This window comes from Arachis hypogaea, chromosome 20 (genome assembly GCF_003086295.3).
Source record: "Arachis hypogaea cultivar Tifrunner chromosome 20, arahy.Tifrunner.gnm2.J5K5, whole genome shotgun sequence".
NCBI classification, from domain to species: domain Eukaryota; kingdom Viridiplantae; phylum Streptophyta; class Magnoliopsida; order Fabales; family Fabaceae; genus Arachis; species Arachis hypogaea.
Genome location: NC_092055.1, coordinates 5,703,030 through 5,729,384, shown reverse-complemented (window position 1 = coordinate 5,729,384; position 26,355 = coordinate 5,703,030). Strand labels below are relative to the sequence as shown.

Genomic DNA, 26,355 nt, shown 5'->3' with positions numbered 1-26,355 from the left:
AAATTTTAAAATGAGAGGTTTTTATTTTGATATTTAAAAGTAAGCAACTCCGACAATAGTAGTGAACGAGGAACATGACAAGAAGCAAAAGGTTTAAAATAAAAAAGGTGATTATTTAATTATTATTTTAAAAAAATAATATAATTCCAAAGAAAATGAAAATAAAAATGTTGATAAAATAGAAAATTAAAAATATAATCATTCTTAAATTAAGATAATAAAACTCACATATGATACGTAGTGTTTGTTTGGACGCCATTAAATCGATAAAAAAAATCTTTTTTTATTTTTTAGTGTATTTGGTAAATTTCTAATAGTAAAAATAAAAGTATTAAAAAAATCTTTTTTAAAAAGTTACAATTTACATCTTTTTTAAAAAGATCTTTTTTTTAAAAAAAATATTTTTTACATAATAAATAAACAAAAAAAAATATTTTTATCTTATTTTATTCGAACATAATTGATAAATAAAAAAATATTTTTACATCAGATATTCAAATACAAAATTACTTTTATTTTTGTAAAAGATCTTTTTCGAGAATATCGCTGAAACAAACTCATAAAAGTTATAAATTCAATGTGAATTTTATTATTTTACAAATATGTTCATATTTAGAGGAATAATTTTCTTTTCTATATTTGATTTACATTGGCAGACATGAAATAAAATAAAGAGAAGATATTGAGGGGGTAATGTAACTTTCAAAGCTTTTCTGTACTCCTTTGTTTGGTCTTTAATTTATGTTGTAGTGGGTGTCTTCATGTTCTTATGGAATGGATTCTGTTCTATGTTTTGCATTGGTGCAAGAGAAAGAAACCATGAAAGCTCATAGCCTATGACTCAGTATTTCTGAGTTTTCAGCTTCTATCACGTAATTGGTACCCCAATGCATACTTTCTTCTTCCCATCGCTCTCTCCATCGTACTTGCAATATTCCATTTTCAATCACACATATTATTTAATTAACGCACTTGAACTATACATATATATATGATGACGTAGAATTAATTTCTTAAGAAAATTTTATTTTCTTTGTTTAATAATAATAACAGAGAAATACAGTCCATATGATGCATGCAAAGAAAATTATGGGACATGCATGCTTTCTGATTGAGAATACATATCCCGTGTCTTTTATACGTACATTCTTTTAAAAGTTTGTTTGGTTACATCTTACATGTGACGTTCTGCTTTTAATTTGGAATAACCTCCCATATCAAACTTTAGGCTGCATTATAAGGTATGATTCGACCAAAAAGAAAAAGAAAAAGGAAAAAAAGGGGGAAAAAAAAAAGAGATTTATATGCAGCAAGCTCCTATGAAGAAAAAAGATCGCATAATTCTATGTACGTCTCACCCTGCTCTAATAAAGAAAAAATGACAAGAGCTATTGTATATAGGTAAATTATTCTATAGCGATTATTATTTGGTATTTAATTTTTATTTAATTTATTTTTTTAATAAATTTAAATTATTTAAAAATTATTTATTTATATATTTTAAAATTAAATATTACATATTAATCTTTTTTAATAAGTTAGATATTATTTTTTAGACACCGTAATAATTATATATATATGTATGTGAAAGAGAGATATTAGACTTATTATTTTAAGGAAAAGTATAGGATACTAATATATTATCTGCCAATTTATTGTCAATAATAATTAATTATTATATTTTAAACATATATATAAAGAGACACATCTAGAAAATATATCTATAAAGATATTTTTATTAGACATAATTATAAAAAAAGATATTTTTATTAGACACATCCACAAAGACACTTCCATTAAACACAGTCATAAACAAAAGTTGGCAGAAATTGGCAGAAATAATGTTGGTAACGTAGCGGAATTATTATTTTAATTAGAATGAATGAGTTAAATTTTGACCATTTTATATAATTATTCAATCTCTTGTATATGTTGATGGTAAAAAATAATTATTTTTATTAAAATAATACTATATATTAAATATATATTGTTAGAATATAATTAGAATCAATTAGAACTATTTAGTATATCTGAATATTTATTATAGAATATTATGCATTGATTATTACGATTCTCTTCGCACCTATAAATACCCTTCTATATTGTATCATTTCAAACAATTTGAATAGACAACTTGAATACACAACTTGAATGGACAACTTGAATACACTCAATAATACACAAATCCTTTCTCCAATTTAGTCTCTTGTTTCTAACATGGTATCAGAGCCATGGTATATTCCTTGAAGAGGATAGGTTGTTTTCCTTGAGGTGAAATCACCGTAGTTTTTGCTTTTTTTTTTCTATGCCATTCATCTTTCCATTTTGTCACTCTTTTGATACTTTTTTACCTCACCGACTAGCCTATTTTCTCTGTCTTCTGTTTTTTTCGAGTCAAATGATCAAACACCATTGTCATCCGCTGTTTACCTATTCTCATGAAGAAATCATATAGTTTTCGCTCTCTTTCGGCAATTCCGTCTACGTTCTCTCGTGGCAGTTCCGTCTAGCGTTCTCTCGTGGCAGTTCCGTCTGTGTTCTATCGTGGCAGTTCCGTCTGCGTTCTCCCGTGGCAGTTCCGTTTGCGTTTTTCTGTGGCAGTTCCGTCTGCATTTTTCCGTGGCAGTTCCGTCTGCGTTTACTCGTGGCAATTCCGTCTGCGTGTTTTCTTGTGGCAGTTCCGTCTGGGTTTCTTTTTGGTAGTTCCGTTTGCGCTTCCTTCAGGCTAGCGGCAGTTCCGTCTGCGCTCCCTTCAGGCTAGCGGCAGTTCCGTCTGCGCTTCCTTCAGACTAGCCGCAGTTCCATCTGCGATTCCTTCAGATAAGCGGCAGTTCCATCTGTGCTTCCTTTCGGGAGTTCTGTTTGCACCCATTTTATCAGTTTATGCAGTTTTTTTCTCTTTATTTCGTTGTTTTAAATAAGTTTCAAACTCAAGTATACTTGAGTTTGAGGGGGATGTTAGAATATAATTAGGATCAATTAGAATTATTTAGTATATCTGAATATTTATTATAGAATATTACGCATTGATTATTACGATTCTCTTAACACATATAAATACCCTTCTATATTGTATCATTCCAGACAACTTGAATAGACAACTTGAATACACTCAATAATACACAAATCATTTTTCTAGTTTAGTCTCTTGTTTCTAACATATAATTTTTTTTATATTGTATTAATGTATCAAAATTAAATTATAAATTTAATCCTTAAGAGACGAGTGTTCCACAGTTTTTATTTTAATTAAGAGACAAGTGTTCAATCCTTAATTATTTTAAGGAGTATATACCTATTTTGGTCCTCAAAGAATTTCAAATCAGATATTTTAGTCCCCAACTAAAATTAATTACTCGATTGGTCCCTAACAATTAATTTCGTCAGTTACTTAGGTCCTTGGCTCCGTCAACTCTAACGGAAGACAAAATGGTCCCTGAAAACTCTAACATGGGACAAAATGATCCCTGATAACTCTAACAAAGGACAAAATGATCCATGATCCCTTTATTCGAAAACGACACTGTTCTTTCCCAATTTTCATCGTATCTCGCATAACCCTAATATTCATACTCTCCTTCTTCACCTTTACAGTTTTCTTTTCCATCTTTTCCTTCCTCCTCTTTAACTCCAAGATTAAGCCATGATGTAATTGTCACACGTGTCACACCTACCTCAACATGTCATGGACCACACACTTCCTAAATCTTTGTAACTGGTACATCCACCTCCTCTGCACTTCATCCACCAAAAGCATACACTTCCACGTCTTTGATAACATCATCTCCAACCCCGACAACATCCACGACATCCTCAAGACCAAGTTCCACAACTATTCCAAGGGCACGCATTTCTCCACTCTCCGACAAGCAATATAAATTGTTGGACATTAGGACATCATGAGAAGATTCTCCTTCGACATCATATACAAATTCTCATTTGAAATAGACACCGAGTGCGGTCTTAACAAATGACTTGCTGTCTGGATTCATGGGATACATCGAAGACGACAACTAGTTGAGAGACATAGGCATTAGTTTCCTGAGTATAAATTGGTTGAGAATAAGTTGAGAATTTTTTTCTTTTTTTTAGATAATTACATCTCCACCCAATTCCAAACAAAGTGGACGTAGTTCCAAAAAATAGTAACAAAAATAGAGCAATAACTACAAAGAAAACATAAAAACTAGCATAAAACAGCAAACAGGGAGCAAAAGAATATAATGATTTTAGCTCCTCCAAAGACACTTCAAGATGAAACCGATCAGTTATACAACATCAAATCATGATTATTCTCCTTCCAACTTTTACTCTGCAGAATTATTGGCCATTTTCATAGATCAGTAAATCATGCATCAAAGATCAACTTCATATGTCTTCTTATTCACTTTAGACTTGATATTTGCACTCATAAGTAAATCAATTACTCATATATTATCGATCTTGACACCATCGATTTGTGCATTCTACAACTTCCTCCTTTAACTTCTCTAATACCAACACTCCATTATTAAAGACAATATTATTTCTACATCTCCATGTGCACTATATTACAGAAAAAAATAACACCATCCACACTTCCTTCATATCTTTTCTTATCTTTCTATCCATCCACACCTCAAAGCATTCTTTGATGGTTCCTGGCCAAACCCAAATCACACTCCAGTCCACCAAGATTGATCCCCACAACTTCTATATACGATCACATGAAAAAACAAGTGATGTACCGACTCTAATCTATCCTTACATAAGACACAAAATGATTCCGCTTCTGGTACAATCTTATTAAACTTACGTAATCTATCTCTAGTATTCAATCTTTCTAAAATTACAAACCACATCAGCAACTCAACCCGTGGAGAATTTTTTTTTTTTTTTGTGAATATTAAATTTATAGAGTGTGCATTGTATAGTTTGAAGTTACAGTGTTAGATTGTTAGTATTATGCGAGATATGATGGAAATTGGGAGAGAACAGTGTCGTTTTCGAACAGAGGAGATCAGGGACTATTTTGTCCCCTGTTAGAGTTGTTAGGGACTATTTTGTCCTCCGTTAGAATTAACAGAGTAAAGGACCTAAGTGACTGACGGAGTTAATTGTTAAGAACCAATCGAGTAATTAATTTTAGTTGAAAACTAAAATGTCCAATTTAAAATTCTTTGAGAACCAAAATAGGTATATACTCTTATTTTAAGCATAAAAAATTTTAAGACTAAATTAGACTTGTGTCTCACCTATATATCAATATGTTTATAAGTAGCGAAGGACTAGTCAATGGTGACTACTATACTTAACTCCAGAGTCGTATTAATTAGCAGACCAAAATATATAACAATAATATTTATTATTATATATGCGAATTAAGCATAAAATTAAAATAATATAGTTTCAACTTTCAACTAGGTAGACTTAGGCTCAGCTTGGATAAATAGTTTAATTAAGTTTTTTTTAAAAAAATAGCTTAAATAATAAATGACTATATTAAAAATAGTTTATAAATAAATTATTTTGTATTTAGATTTTTAGTTCTAAAAATACTTATTTTATAAAAATGTGATAAAAAATTATAATATTATGAAAAAATTTATTTTTTTTAACTTTTCTATAATCCTTCTTAAAAAATCGCAATTTAATTTTAAAAATTACACCAAACATTAATACTACTATTTTTTATAAGTCAAAATTACGTTTGAAATTTTCGAAAGGAGCCCCTTTTCAAAATGAGTACCATTTTCAGGATTTGGTACAAGAGAAACGAGTACAAAATTATGACAGAATAATTTTAGCTAATCAAATTCTCTAATAAATCAACCATGCTATTATTTTTATAAAAAATAAGTTATTAAATTAATTATTTATATATAAAATATATATTAAAATTATAAAATAACATACATATTTATATATAGATAATTTTTTTATATACAAATATATAATAATTAATTTTTGTATCGTTGATAATTTAGGATAAAAATTTATATGCGCTTGTTTTTATACAGAAGTAATAATTGAGAAGTCGTTAAATAATAATTTTCACACACGTTAAGTTCTTATTATAAGTTACACGTGAAATATGAATATACTTTGACGGAGGCGATAACGGATTACGGATTTGATGGAATAAAAAAGTAAACTGATAAGTGATAACGATAACGATAATAAGGATCGAGTTAGTCAACGTTGGGTTTAACGAAAATAGAAAGAAAAAGAATTGAGGTGTCTTTCTCATCTTCATTACGTATTAGCAGCAAATCTTCATTGAAATTAATTCCCAGACAGAAACCCAGGCAATAATTAAACCTCCGATCCATAGTCCTAATTAAAATGTATCTCCACCTCCTTCATACCTAACAAAAGGAGGTAGGAGAAGCTTAACATACAATTCTTTAGTGGATTGGATCGGATAGCAAAATTAAGAAAAGATGGATAGCGCGGGTGCACCAGCGCCGGCGCCGGCACCGGCAGCGGCGTTTAACGAATCGGACAAATCAATGATTTGCTACATACCAACGATGACAACAACAAATGGTGTATGGCAGCAGGGTCTTAACCCTTTACGTTACGCCCTCCCTCTCTTCGTCGTCCAGTTAACCTTAGTTGTTCTTGCCACACGTCTCTTCTATTTCATCCTCAGACCCTTTCACCAACCCCGCGTCATCGCCGAGGTTTTGGTACGCATATAGATCCATATTATTCTCCTTAATTAATTAATTAATTAATTCAATTACGAACGAATTGCATGCATGCATGCAGGGTGGATTGTTGTTAGGGCCATCGGTGCTAGGTCAAATCGACGGTTTTGGGACTAGGGTTTTCCCTTTGAGAAGTATGTTGATGCTTGAGACAATGGCCAACATTGGCCTCATATACTTCATGTTCCTCATAGGGTTAGAGATGGACATGGATGTGATGAAGCGCACGGGCAAGAAGGCGGTTTCTATAGCCATTGCCGGCATGATTTTGCCCTTCGTGGTGGGTTTCACTCTCTCTCACATCGTGGAACACATCCACACGAGCATGGAATCGGATACTACCCGTATCAGCTATATCATATACCTTGGTGTTGTGCTATCTGTGACTGCATTCCCTGTGCTTGTTAGAATGCTGGCTGATCTTAAGCTTGTTAACACGGAGCTTGGCAAGCTTGCAATCTCAACTTCTTTGATTAATGACATGTGTGCTTGGGCTTTGTTAGTTGTAGGCATTGCCTTGTCAGAGAGGAAAGCTCGTTATTCTTATGCTTCTCTCTGGGTTCTCTTGTCAAGTCTTGCATTTGTTGTTGTTTGCATTCTTGTTATTAGGCCTCTGGTGTCATGGATGATACATAAAACCCCAGAGGGACAACCCTTCAGTGAAATACAGATATGCATTGTGCTTACTGGTGTTATGATCTCTGCTTTTATCACTGATGCACTTGGGACACATGCTGTGTTTGGTGCATTTGTCTATGGTTTGGTTATTCCAAATGGACCACTTGCTGCTGCTATCATTGAGAAGCTTGAGGACTTTGTTTCAGGCCTTCTGCTACCTCTCTTCTTTGCTATCAGTGGCCTCAAGACTAATCTCACCTTGATCAAGGGAGCCGCTAGATGGGGATTTGTGATCTTGATGGTTCCTCTTACTTGTATTGGCAAGGTTCTTGGTACTCTTGTTGTTTCTCTCCTATTCCAAATACCTGTCAGGGAAGGTGTAATTCTTGGTCTGCTTATGAATACTAAAGGCTTCATTGAAATTATAGTGCTCAACGTTGGCTGGGAACAAAAGGTATATTTATATGATGCATCTTATTAACTTATTATAAATTAATTCATGTATACCCATCATGCATGTTATTGATTCAATTCATTATGTATGTATGTAGGTATTGGGAGATGAAGTATTTTCAATCATGGTTCTTGTAACAATTCTGATGACAGCAATCATTTCACCCACAGTGGCATTGATCCATAAGCCAAGAAAAAGGCACATATCATACAAGAACAGAACAATGCAAAGTACTGGAACAGATGCAGAGCTAAGAATCCTTGTTTGCATTCACGTCCCTAGAAATGTCCCAACCATAATCAACCTCCTCGAAGCAACCCACCCCACAATAAAATCCCCCATTACCGCAAACGTCCTCCACCTGGTTGAACTCACCGGCAGAGCCTCCGCCATGCTGGTTGTCCACAACACCACCGACAAAAAATCAGGCCGCCCCGTTAACAAGACACAAGCACAAACAGAGCAGATCATCACAGCATTCCGTAACTTCGAAGAAAACGTGGACTGCGTCTCGGTTCAGCCACTGACTGTGATCTCCCCGTACCCCACCATGCATGAAGACATTTGCAGCATTGCAGAAGACAAAAGAGTGTCTTTCATTATCATCCCTTTCCACAAACAACAAACGGTTGCCGGAGAGATGGAAGACACCATCCCTGCGTTTAGGCTGGTGAACCACAATCTCATGCAAACCGCTCCCTGCTCCGTTGGGATCCTCGTGGATCGAGGCCTCAACGGATCCACAAGATTAGCCGCCAGGCCCACGTGTCATCAGGTGACCGTCTTGTTCTTCGGAGGACCCGACGACAGAGAAGCTCTTTCCTTTGGGTGGAGAATGTCAAGGCACCCCAGGGTTCGCCTCACCGTCATGCATTTTGTTCCTAGTAAAGATCTTACAGTTAGCAATAACGAAGAAGATGATGCTCAAGGAACCGAGAGAGATAATTATAGCAATAATAATGATAACTTGCTAGATGAAGAGATCATGTACGAGTTAAGGTTGATAGCAGAACATGATGATTCTGTTGAGTACTTAGAAAGAGTTGTAGGGAACGGAGAGGAGACAGTAGGGGCAATAAGGGCAATGAAGAATGTGAATGATTTGTTCATAGTTGGGAGAGGGCAAGGGGCATCACCATTAACAGAAGGGTTGACGGATTGGAGTGAGTGCCCGGAGTTGGGTGCCATAGGGGACTTGTTGGCTTCTTCAGACTTTGAAACATCTGCTTCGGTGCTTGTGGTGCTCCAGTATGTTGGGGAAGGTCCAGAAGGAGAACAAGTCATGGTCACTCAAAAGCCATGGCTTGCAACTCATGATTTCTACCGAAGCTTGATCAACAGACGTATGTCAAGAAGAAGATATGGATCCGAATCACCAGCTATGTATTAATTAATTAAAGCTTTTCATGTATATATATGTATATATATGCCTTTTTGTTTAGCAAGGAGAGAATTTTTGCTGCAATCTTTCTTTAGGGGAGACTTAGGAAATGTATAAGTATAACCACTTTTCAGAATAAGTAATGTGTAATATTATACTTCACATTTATTGATGTATCATGTTTGTATTTGCTCCTGTCACGTTTATAAAATCAACAAATTTGTTGTTCTTTCTAATGGTTTTGAGATTAAATCATGTTATAAAAAAGAGGAATGCTAGGGGCAGCAACTTTTGTAATTTGTAGCCATCAAATAGCCATCAAGATGGTTTTAATGGTGTGAGATTTCATCCAATGGCTCACTTTTTTTTGCTGGTTACATGCTGGTTAGAATTCAATAAAGTTGCTGGCCCTCTAGACTTTTCCTATAAAAAAATGTGGATATTACCATGAAGATTTTACTATTGTCTTCATATGAAGATACTTCTTTTTTATCGTTAGATGATGAAATGTATGGTTTGATTTTAATGTGTTACAAAAGTGTTATTTTTTTTAAAGTATGGCTAAACAAACAAAGTACACTTTTAACACAAAAATCTTTATAAAAATATGTTTTTAGCATCTTCGTTTGAGTAGTTGCCATAAAAAAAACATGTATGTTCAAAGAAACATTTGCAATTTTTTAAACGTAATACTAATAGTCAATTGAATTCAATTTATAATAGAATCAACATAGAACTATAAAGAAATGTACAATATAAATATATTTGAAGATAGTATTATTTAACTTTTAGAAGAACTAGTATATATTTTTATAAATAAAAAATTAGAAAAAGTAAATAACAAGAAATAGATGTCATTTATATTTGATAATGTCATTCTTTTATTACATTATTCTCAATTATTCCTAATGAAAATAAATTTCTTATAACTTTAAAAAAACATAAAAAAATAAAAAAATCATTTAAAAAATTACACACACAAAAAGTGACAATATTAAATTTAAAAGTGATAATATCACTACTCTAAATAATAAGGGAGCTACTCAAATGAAGATGCAAAAAATATCTTTTTATGAAGATGCTTTGTATAAAAGTGTGATTTATTGATTTGGCCACACTTTAAATAAAAATAACACTTTTATAACATATCAAAATCTAACCCTACACTCCATCATCTAAGGGTCAAAAAGAAAAATCATCACATGAAGACAATTATAATATTTTCATGGGAGTACTCACCAAATAATAATTCGTTAGTAACAAGTGATTAACCCTTATATATGACTAAATGATAGCACTTAGCGCATCGTTACTATGAAAATCAACCACTAATTAATTTGCAAGGCGTGAGCTTTTTCATAACAAAAAATGGATTCACCATGTGTGGTTGGAAGAGTAAACTGGAGCTAATTTTGAGAGAGAAGTTAGACTAGAAGAGAAACCAAAGAAAACAAAAAAATCTCCGTCACATTATCGTCACCCTATAGCAAAATCCCTTCTTCATTCGTCCGCACCCTAATCTAACCCTGTTGCCCAATTCGCAGTAGCAGAGACAAATCTATTGAATCATTCTTCCGTTTTGGGGCTTCACAGATGTGCGCACCTTCTTCCTTCCACGCGCCACCACTTCTCCATAAATGGTAATTATTGAATCAATCTCTCTCAAAAGTTTATATTAACAGAATTTTAAATTTTAAATTACGTTAACAAATTAACAGAATTTTAAATTTTAAATTTTTTAATAAATTTCTGAAGTTAGTGAATTCAATAGTAAGCATACATCATTTCCGACTAAATATATTTTTTTCTTTTAAAATAATTTTGTTTTGCTTGATTTATAAATTATTAAGCTCGTTTCTGACGTACGCGTAGTTACCTTTTGATTATAAAGTCTTAAATCATTAGGTCAACATAATCATTATCACTTGAAGAAGACACTTAAGAAACTTGCGAAATATAATTTATTGTATAGTTTGACAACTGTTTAGATTTAGGGTTTGTTTAGGGGTGACTTTCGAAAAAGATCTTTTTTTTTTAATAATATTTTTTTAAAAAAAAATTTATAAAAATAAAAGTAATTTTATGTTTAGATATTTCATGTAAAAATAATTTTTTTTATTAATTATTGGATAAAATAAGATAAAAATATTTTTTTATTTATTTATTGCATAAAAAATATTTTAAAAAAATATATAAATTATAATTTTTTTTAAAAAAATATTTTTTTTTATTTTTTTTAGTATTTTTATTTTTATTATTAAAAATTTGTTAAATACATTTAAAAAAATAAAAAAGAGATATTTTTATTAAATTTTTTTTTATCAATTTAATGGTTTTCAACAAACACTTAACCTAATAATAAATTAAAAACAGTATTTTATTTTCAATTCAATATAGTTTTTTTTTTGTCGTATGCGCTGTATACAGTATTCCAAGTCAACATCGTTCTTACGTTTTATTATTTATTATGATAATATAATAATGATTACATATCAACTTTGAAATAAAGGAAAATTTGATTCAAGGATATTCCAATTTTGCTTCAAGGACAAAGTTGGGGATAACGAAGATGATGATTGGGACACAAAACAGATCCGACACAAAACAGATCCCTTCTTAAGGATGCAGTGGCACTATGACACCAACATCATCATCAGATCAGTAAGATTTTCTAAATAATCTGAGTCTATCTGATACCTAAGCACCAAATGGTGTTTGCCTCCTACATCTACTATGACAGCAAATACTAGTAGGTACGTATGTACATGAAGTTATTTTGTACTCTTTCATCTGCATTGTACCATGCTTATTAAGTATAGTAGTAACTAAGTCATTCATATGAAATAGACAAGGTAAATAGAAAAAGTGTTGGATCAATAAAGCTGCATATTTTTATGATTAGGATCTTGAATCATGGATTTTTTTTGTGTTTTGATTGTGCTGGCTTAGCCCATGTATGTACGTACTCTATCTTTCTTCAGGGAGCTTCTTGTGGCAGTTTCATGTTATGAACAACTTTTTACATAGAAGAGAACACTAATTTTGACATCTTGGGATAATTAAAAATTATTTTTTGTGGATTCCAAAGTATTGAAATGAATTTGCTACAAATTAATGGACCTCATACTCAACTCTTGAGAGAGTAAGTGCTGCATTTATGTCCTCTAAAAGAAAAAAAGATTCAAATTTGGGACTTCAATGTTAAACTTCCACGGTATTTGTGCTGGTATATCGAGATATATTGTATGCACCAACTAGAGTCAAGAAATAATTGAAAAAGAAAGCAAAAATAATGATAAAACCAAGATTACAGAGGAGAGAAATAGATACAAGGTGGCTGTGTCTATTCTTCGTCCACCGCTTCAAAAATAAGCATTTTTATCTTCTTTTTCACTGCATTATATTAGTGGCAGTAAAATCTGGATCTATGATCTCATGCAGACTATTCAAAAGCCTCATTACTAACCGATTCGTGCCAAAATATTTAAGTTGCATTGTTGGTTTTGTACTTTAGTCTAATATTTCTCAAATTTTTATCGCCGAATACTATTCAAGTACTTAATCAAAATATACTCATGCAAGGGAGTCAAATTTCTAAGCAATAATAGTATCGTTGCTTAATATTGATAATGCTTGATGGATTCTTTTTGAAGTGGAACGGCCATGGTTACCAGTGATGAAAATGAAGAACCAAGAAGGCTTGAAGTAAGTGCCTTGTCTTATTTTCAAATTACTAGCATGCATAATATTTCTCAAAAACAAAGTTTGTTGTCATATCTTAAAGTTTTGAATTGATTGATACAACAGGGGAAACAAAAAGCGATGGCAGTTTGCTTCATTCTTGGACTTGGGTCCCTAGTCTCTTGGAACAGCATGCTGACAATAGGAGATTATTATTACAGTGTCTTCCCTGTAAGTAACTGATGGTCTTTCGATTTCTCACTCTGACTTTATAAAGTTCCTGTGTAAGAATAAATAAATGGTTCTCCTACAAAGAAGGGGCAAGGATGAAAGATCTTCTGGTGATTGAGCAAATATTCCTGAAGTATGTATTGAGTGAAGTTACAATAGTTATAGTTGAGAGGAAGAAGCCAAAATTTTGGTGCAATGACTAAGTAAACCCTGTCTGAAAAATGCAGCTAAATGATGCAATAGGCTAGTGATTTCCTGTGCAAACTCATGATTTATCACTTTTCATTATATGTGTACTTGAAATTGTCTGTGACAATTTGTCTACTAAAAGGTTTGGGGAAATTAGTTTTTCTAACTGAAGTATTCTTTTGAACTGAAGAAATATCATCCTGCAAGGGTACTTACCTTGGTTTATCAACCATTTGCAATTGGAACACTGCTCATAATGTCATACTACGAGTCAAGGATCAATACTAGATTGCGGAATTTGGCTGGATTCATACTTTTCTTTGCAAGTACTTTTGCTGTGCTTATTGTAAGTACGCCATTTCAAATTCCTTGAATTGTAATTTCTGATGTTGGTAATTCATATGCGAGATGTGATATATATTCCTTGGCTCACTTGGATTAAAAAAAACTTTTGACAGTTGGATCTAGCAACATCCGGGAAAGGTGGAATTGGACCCTATATTGGTATATGTTTGCTAGCTGCTTGTTTTGGAATAGCAGATGCTCATGTTGAAGGTGGCATGGTAGGAGACCTGTGTTTTATGTGCCCAGAGTTTATCCAGGTTGGTCCTGTATTTGATTTCTTGAATGCTTTTCAGCATTGTCCTTAATGCTCCTTTTAAAAAATGTCTGTGTGTATGTATATATCCATTGGGGACCTACAGTTGCTGGTTTGGGCCTTCTATCACTTTTTACTGAATATCATTTAAACATTTTTGCAGTCCTACTTTGCTGGTTTGGCTGCATCTGGGGCTCTAACTTCTATTCTAAGAATACTGACCAAGTTAGCATTTGAGAAATCTCATAATGGACTTCGCAAGGGAGCTAGTATGTTATTCTTATTTTACAAAGATCATACATATTGGTTTCTTGTAATTGATTAATTGTTTCCCCTTGATCATGTAAGAATATTATGTTTTGTTCTAGTATGTATCAATTATCAGTTAGTATTGCAGTCCATGTTGCTCTAGAAAAACTTTTGTTTTGTCTTGTTTTTCAAAATTAAAAGGATTGGTTTCTTATGTCTTGCAGTCCTGTTCCTTGCGATCTCCACATTCATCGAGTTTCTGTGTATATTCCTCTACGCAATCTACTTCACCAAATTGCCCATAGTGAAACATTACCGTGCAAAGGCAGCCTCAGAAGGATCAAAAACTGTTTCAGCTGACCTTGCTGCTGCTGGTATTCAAACAATGCCAAACGATCAAGTAACATAATTTTTTCAACATGATCATTCATTATTCTCTAGGAAATAATGCTATTATGTTTCTCTAACGGTTTTATCACTTCTGTAGGAATCACAAGATATCAAAGAACAAATGCGATTGGGAAACAAACAATTATTGCTTGAGAACCTTGATTATGCAGCTGATTTATTTCTTATATACGTACTAACACTGTCAATCTTCCCGGGATTCCTGTATGAAGATACTGGATCACACAAATTAGGAGCATGGTAATTGCCCATTTAAGCCTAGTGTTCTGCTAATCCAGTTGCTTTTTCTAGTTGGCATTAAATTACAGTTGCTTTTTTGTGTCTTACTGTTTTATCACATGGACTAACCAATGAAATTGATAGGTAGAAGAGTTCACAATTTAATTTTGTTCGTGATCTTTGTAGGTATGCAATTGTTTTGATTGCAATGTATAATGTGATGGATCTGATATCAAGATACATACCCCTTGTAAAATGCCTCAAGTTGGAATCCAGAAAGGGCCTGCTAATAGCAGTTCTTTCGAGATTCTTGCTGATCCCAGCATTCTACTTTACAGCAAAATATGGTGACCAGGGATGGATGATCCTACTCACCTCATTCTTGGGACTCACCAATGGCTATCTCACGGTGTGTGTTCTTACAGTAGCACCAAAAGGTTACAAGGCAAGTATATGCAACACATTATTATTCATAATATTCTGATGTTGCATAGTAGCATTAACTTTCTTTTATTTCTTGTAACTCTGAATATAAAAAATTTGATTACACTGCTTTACCAACTCTACACTCTTTCACTTTATAACGTAACAATGTTATAACAAAAATATGTGGAGGTTTAGAGTAGTGTTCTGAACTTGTGAGAGTTTGTGTTTTGCAGGGTCCTGAACAGAATGCATTGGGTAATTTGCTTGTGCTGTTTCTCTTAACCGGCATATTTGCTGGGGTTTGTCTTGATTGGTTGTGGATCATAGGTAAAGGTTCATTCTAGTTTCTAATGCTCCACCAACTATACCTCTATATTTAGTTGTATTTTTATATTCCTCACTCAGGTTCTCTGATCTTGTAAGTTTGGAATCATCATAATTTGTGTTAATATATACGTTAGACTTTGTTTAATCATATGTTTATTCACGTGATTACCGATTTCGTACACGTTACTAAATAGATGAGGAAAGAATAATGCAGAAGAAATTAATTTTGTCAGCAACATCTAGTTGACTAGTTGTGTTACCCTATAAATTTAATTATTTAAAATTCATTTGTCTTTATATAAACCAACACTTGACAGATCAAAACAGACAATTTTTTAAGGGTTGAAAACCCAGCCAAGCTCTACAATTGTGATTGATATTTAATACAACACAACTCAAAAAGCACATATATTCATTATTGCGGCTACCTCGCTCAAACTTGACTAAGTGTACTATAATTGATTAGTTTTTTCTTTCTTTTTGGTGATTGATAGTTAGATTTTTAGAAATCGATATTATCGGCACTTCGCAATATGATCTATTTTTCTGTTTAGGGATGACAACACCACCTGAATCCGCCTACCCGTCCCGCACCGGGGCGGGATTTTCGCGGCGCGAGACAGGTTGAGTTTAGGTCATACCCGCCCGATATATATAATATATATAATTTTAATATATAATGTGTAATATATGTAAAATAATTAGTAAAATGATTGATAACATTGTATCATATTTAAAATTTTACTTTAATTTATGTTATGTATGTGATGATAGTTATATAAATTTTGAAATTTTATTTTATTTATTAAATTTTAATAATTATGGGACAAGTAGGGACAGGGCGGATTAGGGTTTAATTTTTTACTACCCGCAGGTAGGAGCGGAGCAAGTTCTATGCGAGTTATTGTAGGGTAGGGCGGGATTGGGTAGAGCAAAAACTCTTCCCTACCCGCCCCATTGCCACCCCTATTTCTGTTTCATTTTCATTTTGATACACTCAGATCTTTCTACTGAATAAACTGTAAGATGTTCTTTATATAGTTGTTTTTCCTTCATTATATTTGGTGAGCTCAATCCTCTTTCCATGAAATAACAGGCAACTTTATTTATAATAATCTATATTAGGTTTACCCTCTTAAAATATTTATACTATATGTTAAAGTTTAGTATATCGATAGATGTGTGTATGTGAAAGAGAAAGATCATCAGTTTGTTTTTCATTGTGGAGAGCTTAAACGTAATTATGGGGCATCCATATGATACTATCGTACAGTAAAATTATGATTGATTCAATTGGCAATCCAAACTTACATATGTTGCGCCCCGGATTATCCCAAAAATATGACCAATGGATGGTTAAACTCTCCAAAACGCTTTATATAATACTATAGCGATAATAAATAAATATGATCATTTTTTCTACTGTAATTTTTTTATATTTCGTGAGTCATATTAGGTTCGTCCTTAAACACTCTTTCTTAAGTATGGAGTGCTATATACCTTATTAATTTATAAATCTAAATTCTTTATTTATTGTATTTTATTTGAATGGTCTAAATTAAAAAAAATAACCTGTTAATCAGGTTAACAATTTTTTTTTTATAAATTTTAAATTTTTTTTTATAAATTTTAGATATTAGACTAAAATCTAAAACAAAAAAATAGTATATAAATATTAAAATTTAAAAGTAACACGTTTGTATAAAAAAAAATAATTGAACTTTAAAATTAAAATAAATAATACATAAAAAATAAATTAAAAATTCATCCACCAAACCCAGAAAAAAATATATTAGAATCTTAGAAAAAATAATATTAAATATATATTATGTATATAATATTAAAATTTATAGTATATTTTATTTTGTGTGAAACAAAATTATAATACTAAATATGAACACAATAATAAAAGATTTTGTGTTATATAAATTTAATTAAAAAAATATATATACTCACGTAAAAAAGCAAGTAATATATAACAATTTTATTTTGTGTGAAACAAAATTATAATATTAAATATGAACACAATAATAAAAGATTTTGTATTATATAAACACAATGATAAAAGATTTTATATTATATAAATTTAATTAAAAAAATATATATACTCACGTAAAAATTAAACAAACATATAATAATTGTATTTTGTATGAAAAAAAATTATAATATTAAATATAAACACAATGATACGAGATTCTGTATTGTATAATTTAATTTAAAATATATATATATATATATACTCACGTAAAAAACAATTAAACATAAAATAATTTTATTTTGTGTGAAATTAATTATAATATTAAATATAAATACAATGATAAAAGATTATAATTTAATTAAAAAAAGCATATATACTTGGTAAAAAGCAAACAATAATAATAATAATAATAATAATAATAATCTCATTAATTATTTATCCAAAACTAAATATAGCTTCTCAAATATAAATGAAATTATTAGAATACGTTTGGATGAAGCATGATAGACTAATACTGAGAGAGAAATTGAAAGATAAAAATTGAAAGACGACAATGACTACATAATTTTCTGTATTATATTTAGTGTAAAGTGTATAAGATTGAGTTATATCTCAATATCTTTTTTATTTAAGATACATATAAAGGCCGAAACAAACAAAAATAGTTAAATATATTTTTTTTCTAAAGGGATATTTTAATATTTCAAAATTATAATATAAAATTTTAAACATAATTAAACAACTTTAATTGTAAAAGAGCATTTTATTATTTTCAAGATTAATCCTAAAAAGCTATTTTAATATCTTAAAAATTAAACATAAGAGTATTTTAATGTTTTTAATATTATTTTAAATTTTTAATTCCTAATACAATTAAATAATATGAATTGGTTCTTTTAAAATTACTTTAGTATTGTGTTCTTATAAAAATTAATTACAAGGGTATTTTAGGTTTTATTTAAAGTTTAAATTTATAATTTTTAATATAATTAAAAAATATTCATTTTCAAATAGTATTTTAATCTTTATTCTAAAAGGATATTTTAATTTTTTTAAGATTAATTTTATTGTAATATTAAATTAATATTTTTAATTTTTAATGCACTCAAAGAATTTTAAATAATCCTATAAGTGTAATTTAGTATTTTAAAATTAATGTGTAAAATATATTTTAGTATTTTAAAGAGCAAATAGTCAAATTAATTCGTAAAAGATCACTCGTTTTTTAATTTGATTTTTGAAAGATTTTTTTAATTAAATTCGTTCTTTAAAGATTTTAAATTAATCATGTTAGTCATTCTATCACTTTCATTGTTATCGGTGTCAGAATTTGTTGATGTAGTACGTTAAATAACATAACAACACACACCTAGTAGTTTTAATCGACTATTACCATTATTAGTTAATGAAATTAGATCAAATGAACCCCAAATTGAGGAATTCTAATACTTCAAGGTAGCGTTTGTTTTGAGGTATTGAGACAGAGACTGGGAGACTGAGACTCAGTATCTTGTTTGTTAGTTCAGAGACTGGTACTAAAATTTCTGTCTCTATCCCTAAAATTTCAGTATTTCAGTACCTCCAAAAAGTAGGGACACAAGGGACTAAAATTTTTAGAGATGGAGACTGAAACTTTAATAACATTTTATATCTAAAATATCCTCATTTCAATTAATTAATTTCAATTTTACCCTTTATACAAATTAAATTAGAGTTTCATTCTTGTTTCAATTTCTGTCTCCCACTTTGCACCAAACAGAATACTGAGATTTATTTCAATCTCTGTCTCTTAGTCTCTGTCTTTCAGTCTCAGTCTTTCTGTCTCTGTCTCTTCACCAAACGCTACCCAAGTTCTCCCCTCAATTAAACTTTGATTTGATCAAATTTCATAAATTTATAATGTTAATAGTCAATTAAAACTCTTAGCGTTTGGTGGAGAGACAGAGACTGAAAGACTGAGACTGAGAGACAGAAACTAAGAGACAGAGACTGAAATAAATCTCAGTATTTTATTTGGTGCAAAGTGAGAGACAGAAATTGAAACAAAAATGAAACTCTAATTTAAAACACAAAAATTTAATTTTGAAAACTGGACAAAACAAGATACTGAGAACCAGACAGAAAGGACAGAAACACATAAATTAGTGTTCTTATATTTTATTTGGTGATAAACTAGAACAAATTATGAAAGTCTAATTTATTATCAATTTTTTCATTCAAAAAAATTAGGAAAAAAGATATAATAATAAGAGTTATAATTATTAAAAATTAACAAGAATAATGAAAGAAAAAATAAAAAAAAATAAGTTGTGTCTCTTATCAGTGTCTTTGTATCTTTTCTGATTGGATGAATACAAAATACACTAATTCAGTGTCTCTTAATACAATGTCTCTGTTCATGTCTCATCTGTCAAACACGATTTTGTGTCTCCGTGTTTCTGTCTCAATGTCTCGTGGCTGTAAACAAACGCACCTTTAGGTGTGTGTTGTGGTGATACTTAACGTGTCACATTAGCAAATTTTGACCCATCAACAAAGAAAGTGACGAAATGACTACTATGAATAATTTAAAATCTTTAAAGAACGAGTCTGATTAATAAAAAATTTTTGAAGACCAATTTAAAAAACAAGTAATCTTTTAAGGACTAATTTTACTATTTACTTATACTTTAAATATGAATTATAAGGACATTTTTTGTTTTTAAACTAATACTACAAGGATCTTTTAGTCTCTTAAAATAGAATCTACTAAAAAAGACTTTAAATTTTTCTTAAAGTTTAACTTTGTTTGAGTTATAAAGAAGGTATTTTGATTTTTTTAAATGAACTAAAAGTGTAATTAAGGTTTTTTTTTAATTAAATTTGAACTTTTAATTTCTAATACAATCAAACAAGATGAATTAATTTTTTAATTTAGTGAATATTTTAGTCTTTTTACAATTAAATTCAAATTTTAATTTATAATATAATAAAAAAATTTAAACATAAAAGAACATTTTAGTCCGTTTAATATTAATCCTAGAATATTAACTTTTAATAATATTAAAAAAAGTCTTTCATCCTTTTGAAAAATTAAAGTATGATTATGCCTAAAGATTTAAATAATATGCTATTTTCACATGTTACACATGTGCCTGATTGTTTTTCATCACAATTGTATTTTTAATTGAGACAAATTTATTAACGTTTGATTATTTTCATCACGACCTTAAAATTGTTGGTGATATTTTTATTATTTTTGTTGGCACTTAGATTCTTGAAAATATTTTTAGTAATTTATTTTTATTTTTCTATTTTTTGGTGACATAGCTTACTTTTATTTATTTTATATATTTTACATGTTAAAGAATTTAAAATATTTTATTTTTATAATTTATTTTTAATTATTAATATTAAATTTATAATTTTAAAACTAAAAATATAAAATTAATTTTTTAAATTCAATAAAAAAATGATAAAACAAACACCGTAGTATCTGTTGAGCAATTAGTAAAAAGATAAAATTAAGTGTGTTACATATCTAATTAATCTGTTTTAAATAAGAGTTAATAGAAAAATTAGTACTGATTTTTTTTCACACAATATATTTGTTTCTCAAAATCGTTTTTCACAAGATCTATATTTTAAATATTTTATGTATTTATATTTCATATATTCATATGTATGATAAGGTAGGTTATGTTAAATAATTTATATTGTATGACTCCAATTTCTATATGTATAAATATGTATATATATGTCATATTTTATTACTGACCAAATTTGAACCAAATAAAAAATAAAGTTAAATATTTATGTTAACTTTTATCATATGTCGATAATATTTTAATAGTTATTTCAAAAGAAAAAGAAGTTTAATAAAAAAATTTATATAAAAAAATATTGATATAATATTTTAATAACAATTTTTTTATTGAAATAAATTACTTTATTATATTTAAATATATTATTTAGAATATTTATATTATTTTAAATAATATATACTATTTAAAAGAACATTTAAAATTTATTATTTTATATTAATAATCTTATTAAGAATATATTATTAATTTTTTTTAAATAATATTTTTTTTGATTCATCAATAATATGGCAACAAAAATATTTTACATAGCTGGCTCTACTAAATAAATATTATATTCATTTATTTTTATATTGCATACAAAATAAATAACTAATGTTTAAAAAAGTTAATTACATAATTTTATGTTAGTAAATTATAATAAGTGAATAAAATGCAATATTGCATATATTTTTTTTCATACCACAAGAAAAGTACTTTTAATTATATATTAAATAGAATAATTATTTATTAGACTCATTCTTATATAAATAAAATTTTTCTTAGTTTTATATTTATAATATTATATACCAATTAACTTCAAATTTTAATTACATTTTGAATAACGAATTTATTGTAAGTTTGTAACTGCTATGTATTATGTGCTTTGACTGCGCCGCTCTTCACGTAATTGCCGTTCTTGGGTAGGTTTAATGGAGTCGGTTAGCCATCAGCATAACAATCATGGAAATAGGGATCCTTCTTCAAAATCGCTTTTGGATTTAGAGTTAACCAGGACAGACGTCTCCCTCTTCTGTAGCAGAGATTTCTCGAACTTGAAAAAGTATTATTAACAGAATTACAGAATAATGGAGGAGTTCAGCTCATTATGATAAAAAAAAAAAAAAAGAAAATAATAACAATAATAAATAAATTTAAAGAGTGTTGTATTCTCTACTTTATCTAGAGTGCACTAGGCACTAGTTTTTTCCGTCATATTACAACAAAAAAATATTAAAATTTTATTCAAATAAATAATCGACTTCCACATATCTAACACTTATTTAGATAGAAAAAAGATAGAATGGTTATTTACTATCAAAATAAAACAATTTAAAAAGTGGTTATATATCCTATTCAAAAGTGGAACAATTTAAAAAGTGGTTATATATTCTATTATAAATACACCAATATCTCAGGTTTATTCAAAATTCAATCACTTAACGATGTTATCCTCGTTAAAGAAAACGTCAAACAAACTATTCAAAAGCGTTTAGTCCTCACGTTCAAGTTCAAAAGCAACCAGGTAATTCTCGGAATATCATTCGCCAATTTTAAACCCGTTTAACGTTGAGATAGTTTCTTTTTCTTACTTATTGGTATTATAATTTAAAAAATATAAATCTCGTAATAAATAAATTAATAAAGTTTTCTACTACTATTGAGCAATACTTGACTTTTCCATGAATCATGCTACTAAAAGCCTAAAACCACCAAACTAATGATCCAAGTGGATCATTATCAACAGCGTCATAAATCGTTCATTATTGATTAATGATTATTGGTTACTTATTAATATTACTATTGAACATTGACACTATTATTGGCTAGGAAGGAATAATTTATAAAATGAAGTCAACAATTGATTAACCATAAGTTTGATGAGAACAAGGGAAAGTGATTGCATTGTTTCATTAAACCAGATCCCTGCAGAATCATAATAATAAGAGATTGCCGCCGAAATGGTTCACCACTCAATACTGAAAGCTATCAATATATTAAAACACAGTCACAAAATGCCATTGAAGCCATTAAATAATATATCCATTCATTCATTTTCCTTTATGATTAGAACACTTATGTTTCCCTGTTCATCTGACCTCATTGTCTTTGTCCTCATCCCTATATATGGCAACAAATACCAAGTAAGCGTAAAGCCTTAAAGTTCTTCTCTTTTCTGTATTATGTATACATGTTACATTTATCATAATCAAATTAGGCCATTGGTGAAAAAGGGCTAACAGATATCACTGCAACGTTTGGTTTTTGCAGTAGAATGGCCCTGATTGCTGCTGATGATGTTGATAATCGTAAGGATAATGGAGCACCAAGAAAGCCTGAGGTAAGTGCTTATTCTTATTAGTTTCATTTGAACAACTGACTCTTTTATTGCTCAAGAACAAAACTTGTTGGTGTATTATATAAGCAGGGAAAACAGAAAGCCATGTTAGTTTGTTTCATTCTGGGACTTGGCTCACTTGTTTCATGGAACAGCATGTTGACCATTGCAGATTACTATTACACATTGTTCCCTGTAAGCAACTCTTATTCTTATCAATAATAGTTGATATATGGATTTTTCAATTGGCAACATGGAAAATGGATCCTCTCAATTGATCTTGTAAGGTGTGATCTTACACGATACAAATAGATTTGGTTCAGATGAGTTTCTTCTGTAAAGAGCTCATCTTTTAAAATTTCAACCTTATTTTTATCTGCCAAACCAAACATTTTCTGATGTAAGAACAAGATTTTTGGTAATTACTGCTTGAATTTTGAAGGTTGAAAAACTTGGTGATTCTAACTAATGAAACCTTGTTTGAAGAAATATCATCCTTCAAGGGTACTTACCCTGGTTTATCAACCATTTGCACTTGGAACAATAGCAATAATGACATGGAACGAGTCGAAGATCAATACTAGAATGCGTAATTTGGCAGGATACAGTCTTTTCTCTGCCAGCACCTTTTTAGTTCTTGTTGTAAGTACACTGTTTCTAATCTGCAGCATCTGAAATTTCTGGTTTTAGTCCTTGGCGTATATATATAAGGCTTGAGAATCTGTTTGTGACAGTTGGATCTAGCAACAGCAGGGAAAGGTGGTGTTGCACATTTCATTGGTTTATGTCTGCTTTCTGCTTGTTTTGGATTAGCAGATGGTCTTGTCCAGGGTGGAATGGTTGGAGACCTCAGTTTTATGTGCCCTGAGTTTATCCAGGTTCATCTTCCAAACAATTTCTTAACTTACTTTTCATGCTTTCCCTTATTCAGTTATGAGAAATGCTATTTGAACACCAAAATCAGCCACTAAAATCAGCCATTAATGTATTTGTATATAAATACATGTGTGGTTTAATTTATTTTCAATGTGTATTTGTATTCCATCCTGTATTTTATACTAGTGGCTGACTTTGGTGGCTAATTTTGATGTACACGTAGCATAACCCGTCAGTTATATATATCTCATTTTTACCCTTAACTTTATGCAGTCTTTCCTTGCTGGTTTAGCTGCATCAGGAGCTTTAATTTCCTTACTCAGAGTGCTCACCAAGCTAGCATTTGATAAATCTCATGATGGACTTCGCAAAGGAGCTAGTATGTTCAAATTGATTTTGTATCTAATTACTTTGATTTAAACCATACTAGTTAGTTATTGTAAATTTGTTATAGTTGGTCCTTGTTCTCTGAAACTAACTAAAGAATTTGCATTGCAAACACATATTTTGTGCAGTTCTATTCCTTGCTTGCTCCACATTCATTGAGTTTGTGTGTATTCTTCTATACGCATTCTGCTTCCCTAAATTGCCAATTGTGAAATACTACCGTTCGAAGGCAGCCGCCGAGGGATCGAAAACTGTTTCGGCTGATCTTGCTGCTGTTGGCCTTCACACAAAGTCAAATGATCAAGTAATATAATTCATACCATTCACAATTACATGTATTTATTTTTTTCATCATGTGTCATATAATGTTTTTTTAATCATGTAGGGTGCTGATGATGATTCCAAACAAGTAGAAAGGATGAGCATCAAAGAGTTGTTGCTAAAGAACCTTGACTATGCAGTTGATTTGTTACTTATATATGTAATAACACTGTCAATATTCCCTGGATTCTTGTATGAGAATACAGGAACACATCAATTAGGCACATGGTAAGTGGACATTAATTATATATGTAAATATAATACTGGATTATATGAAATGACAGGATGGATGAATGAATTGTTTGTAGGTATCCAATTGTTTTGATTGCAATGTATAATGTGCTGGATCTGATATCAAGATACATACCCCTAGTGAAATGGCTCAAGTTGGAATCCAGAAAGGGAATATTGATAGCAGTAGTCTTGAGATTCTTGCTGATCCCAGCATTCTACTTTACAGCAAAATATGCTGACCAGGGATGGATGATCCTACTCACCTCATTCTTGGGACTCACCAATGGCTATCTCACAGTTTGTGTTCTTACTTTGGCACCAAAAGGTTACAAGGCAAGTTTAATTTATCCTACCTAGTCCATAATTATTTTATGTACATAGCTATAACTACTAAGCTATTTAACATAAACATATATCTATAACATAGTAATATGTTGTGTTGCAGGGTCCAGAGCAGAATGCATTAGGCAATTTACTTGTGGCGTGTCTCTTAGGAGGAATATTTGCTGGGGTTGTTCTTGATTGGTTGTGGTTAATTGGTCATGGTAATTGGTAAATTCTAAAAGTTCACCTTATTCTGTTGTAATTGGATAATTGGTAATGGTGAATTCTAAAAGTTCATCTTATCAATATTGGATAATTAATTTGAATTGATTTAGTAATTAATTTACTAATTTGTTTAAATAAGTATTGGAGATTTGATTTTTTTTTTATATATGCGATAATTTTTTCAATTTTTTTTATATATGCTATAATCCTTTAATTTAGATTCGTAACGGATTAATCTTTAACTTGTCGGATAGGAGATATTGTAAAAAGAAATATAAATATGGGATGATTAATGTGATTATCAATAAGTATATCACTCCAATAATTAATTAAATATTTTCAATTTTTGTCTGTTTCTATTGAGACAAAATTTGAAAAAAAAATATAAAAATGATCTATGCGTTATTTTACCCTATGTTTATTTTTAATATTTTAAAACTAATGAATGACTTTATTAAATTTTTTTATTTCTGATTTGATAGTTTTCATGGATGTCAGTTTATTTTATTATTATTATTTTATATTTTCTTAATGTTGAGTTTTTTTCTTTTTAAAAAAAGAATACTTAGGTTGTCCATAATTCATAACTAAGAAGCTCACATGGTGAATAAAAGGATCTTATAAATATTATTCCATTTT

At 30.1% G+C, this 26,355-nt stretch overlaps 3 protein-coding genes across 4 annotated transcripts; all 3 read left to right on the top strand.

Moving 5' to 3' along the window:
• Positions 1-6,230: 6,230 nt before the first annotated feature.
• On the top strand, positions 6,231-9,368 carry LOC112785289 (cation/H(+) antiporter 15). Its single transcript, XM_025828750.3, has 3 exons — positions 6,231-6,671; positions 6,754-7,764; positions 7,862-9,368. The coding sequence occupies exons 1-3, from the start codon at positions 6,423-6,425 to the stop codon at positions 9,152-9,154; spliced, it is 2,553 nt and encodes an 850-aa protein (XP_025684535.1). The 5' UTR covers positions 6,231-6,422; the 3' UTR covers positions 9,155-9,368.
• Positions 9,369-10,450: 1,082 nt separating this feature from the next.
• Positions 10,451-15,618, top strand: LOC112784865 (equilibrative nucleotide transporter 3). 2 transcript variants are annotated; one of them, XM_025828200.3, is made up of 11 exons: positions 10,451-10,785; positions 11,655-11,898; positions 12,799-12,850; positions 12,953-13,057; positions 13,437-13,592; positions 13,705-13,848; positions 14,008-14,113; positions 14,318-14,493; positions 14,581-14,741; positions 14,907-15,165; positions 15,380-15,618. In XM_025828200.3, exons 2-11 carry the CDS (start codon positions 11,879-11,881, stop codon positions 15,488-15,490), a joined length of 1,290 nt encoding a protein of 429 aa, XP_025683985.1. In that variant the 5' UTR covers positions 10,451-10,785; positions 11,655-11,878; the 3' UTR covers positions 15,491-15,618. The 2 variants fall into 2 exon arrangements, with proteins under 2 accessions (XP_025683985.1, XP_025683984.1); XM_025828199.3 differs by having other exon boundaries at positions 10,454-10,785; positions 11,693-11,898.
• A 7,328-nt stretch (positions 15,619-22,946) lies between these two features.
• LOC112786874 (equilibrative nucleotide transporter 3) lies at positions 22,947-25,854 on the top strand. Its single transcript, XM_029296432.2, has 10 exons — positions 22,947-23,155; positions 23,283-23,352; positions 23,440-23,544; positions 23,836-23,991; positions 24,084-24,227; positions 24,499-24,604; positions 24,741-24,916; positions 24,998-25,161; positions 25,242-25,500; positions 25,613-25,854. Exons 1-10 carry the CDS (start codon positions 23,139-23,141, stop codon positions 25,721-25,723), a joined length of 1,308 nt encoding a protein of 435 aa, XP_029152265.2. The 5' UTR covers positions 22,947-23,138; the 3' UTR covers positions 25,724-25,854.
• Positions 25,855-26,355: the final 501 nt, after the last annotated feature.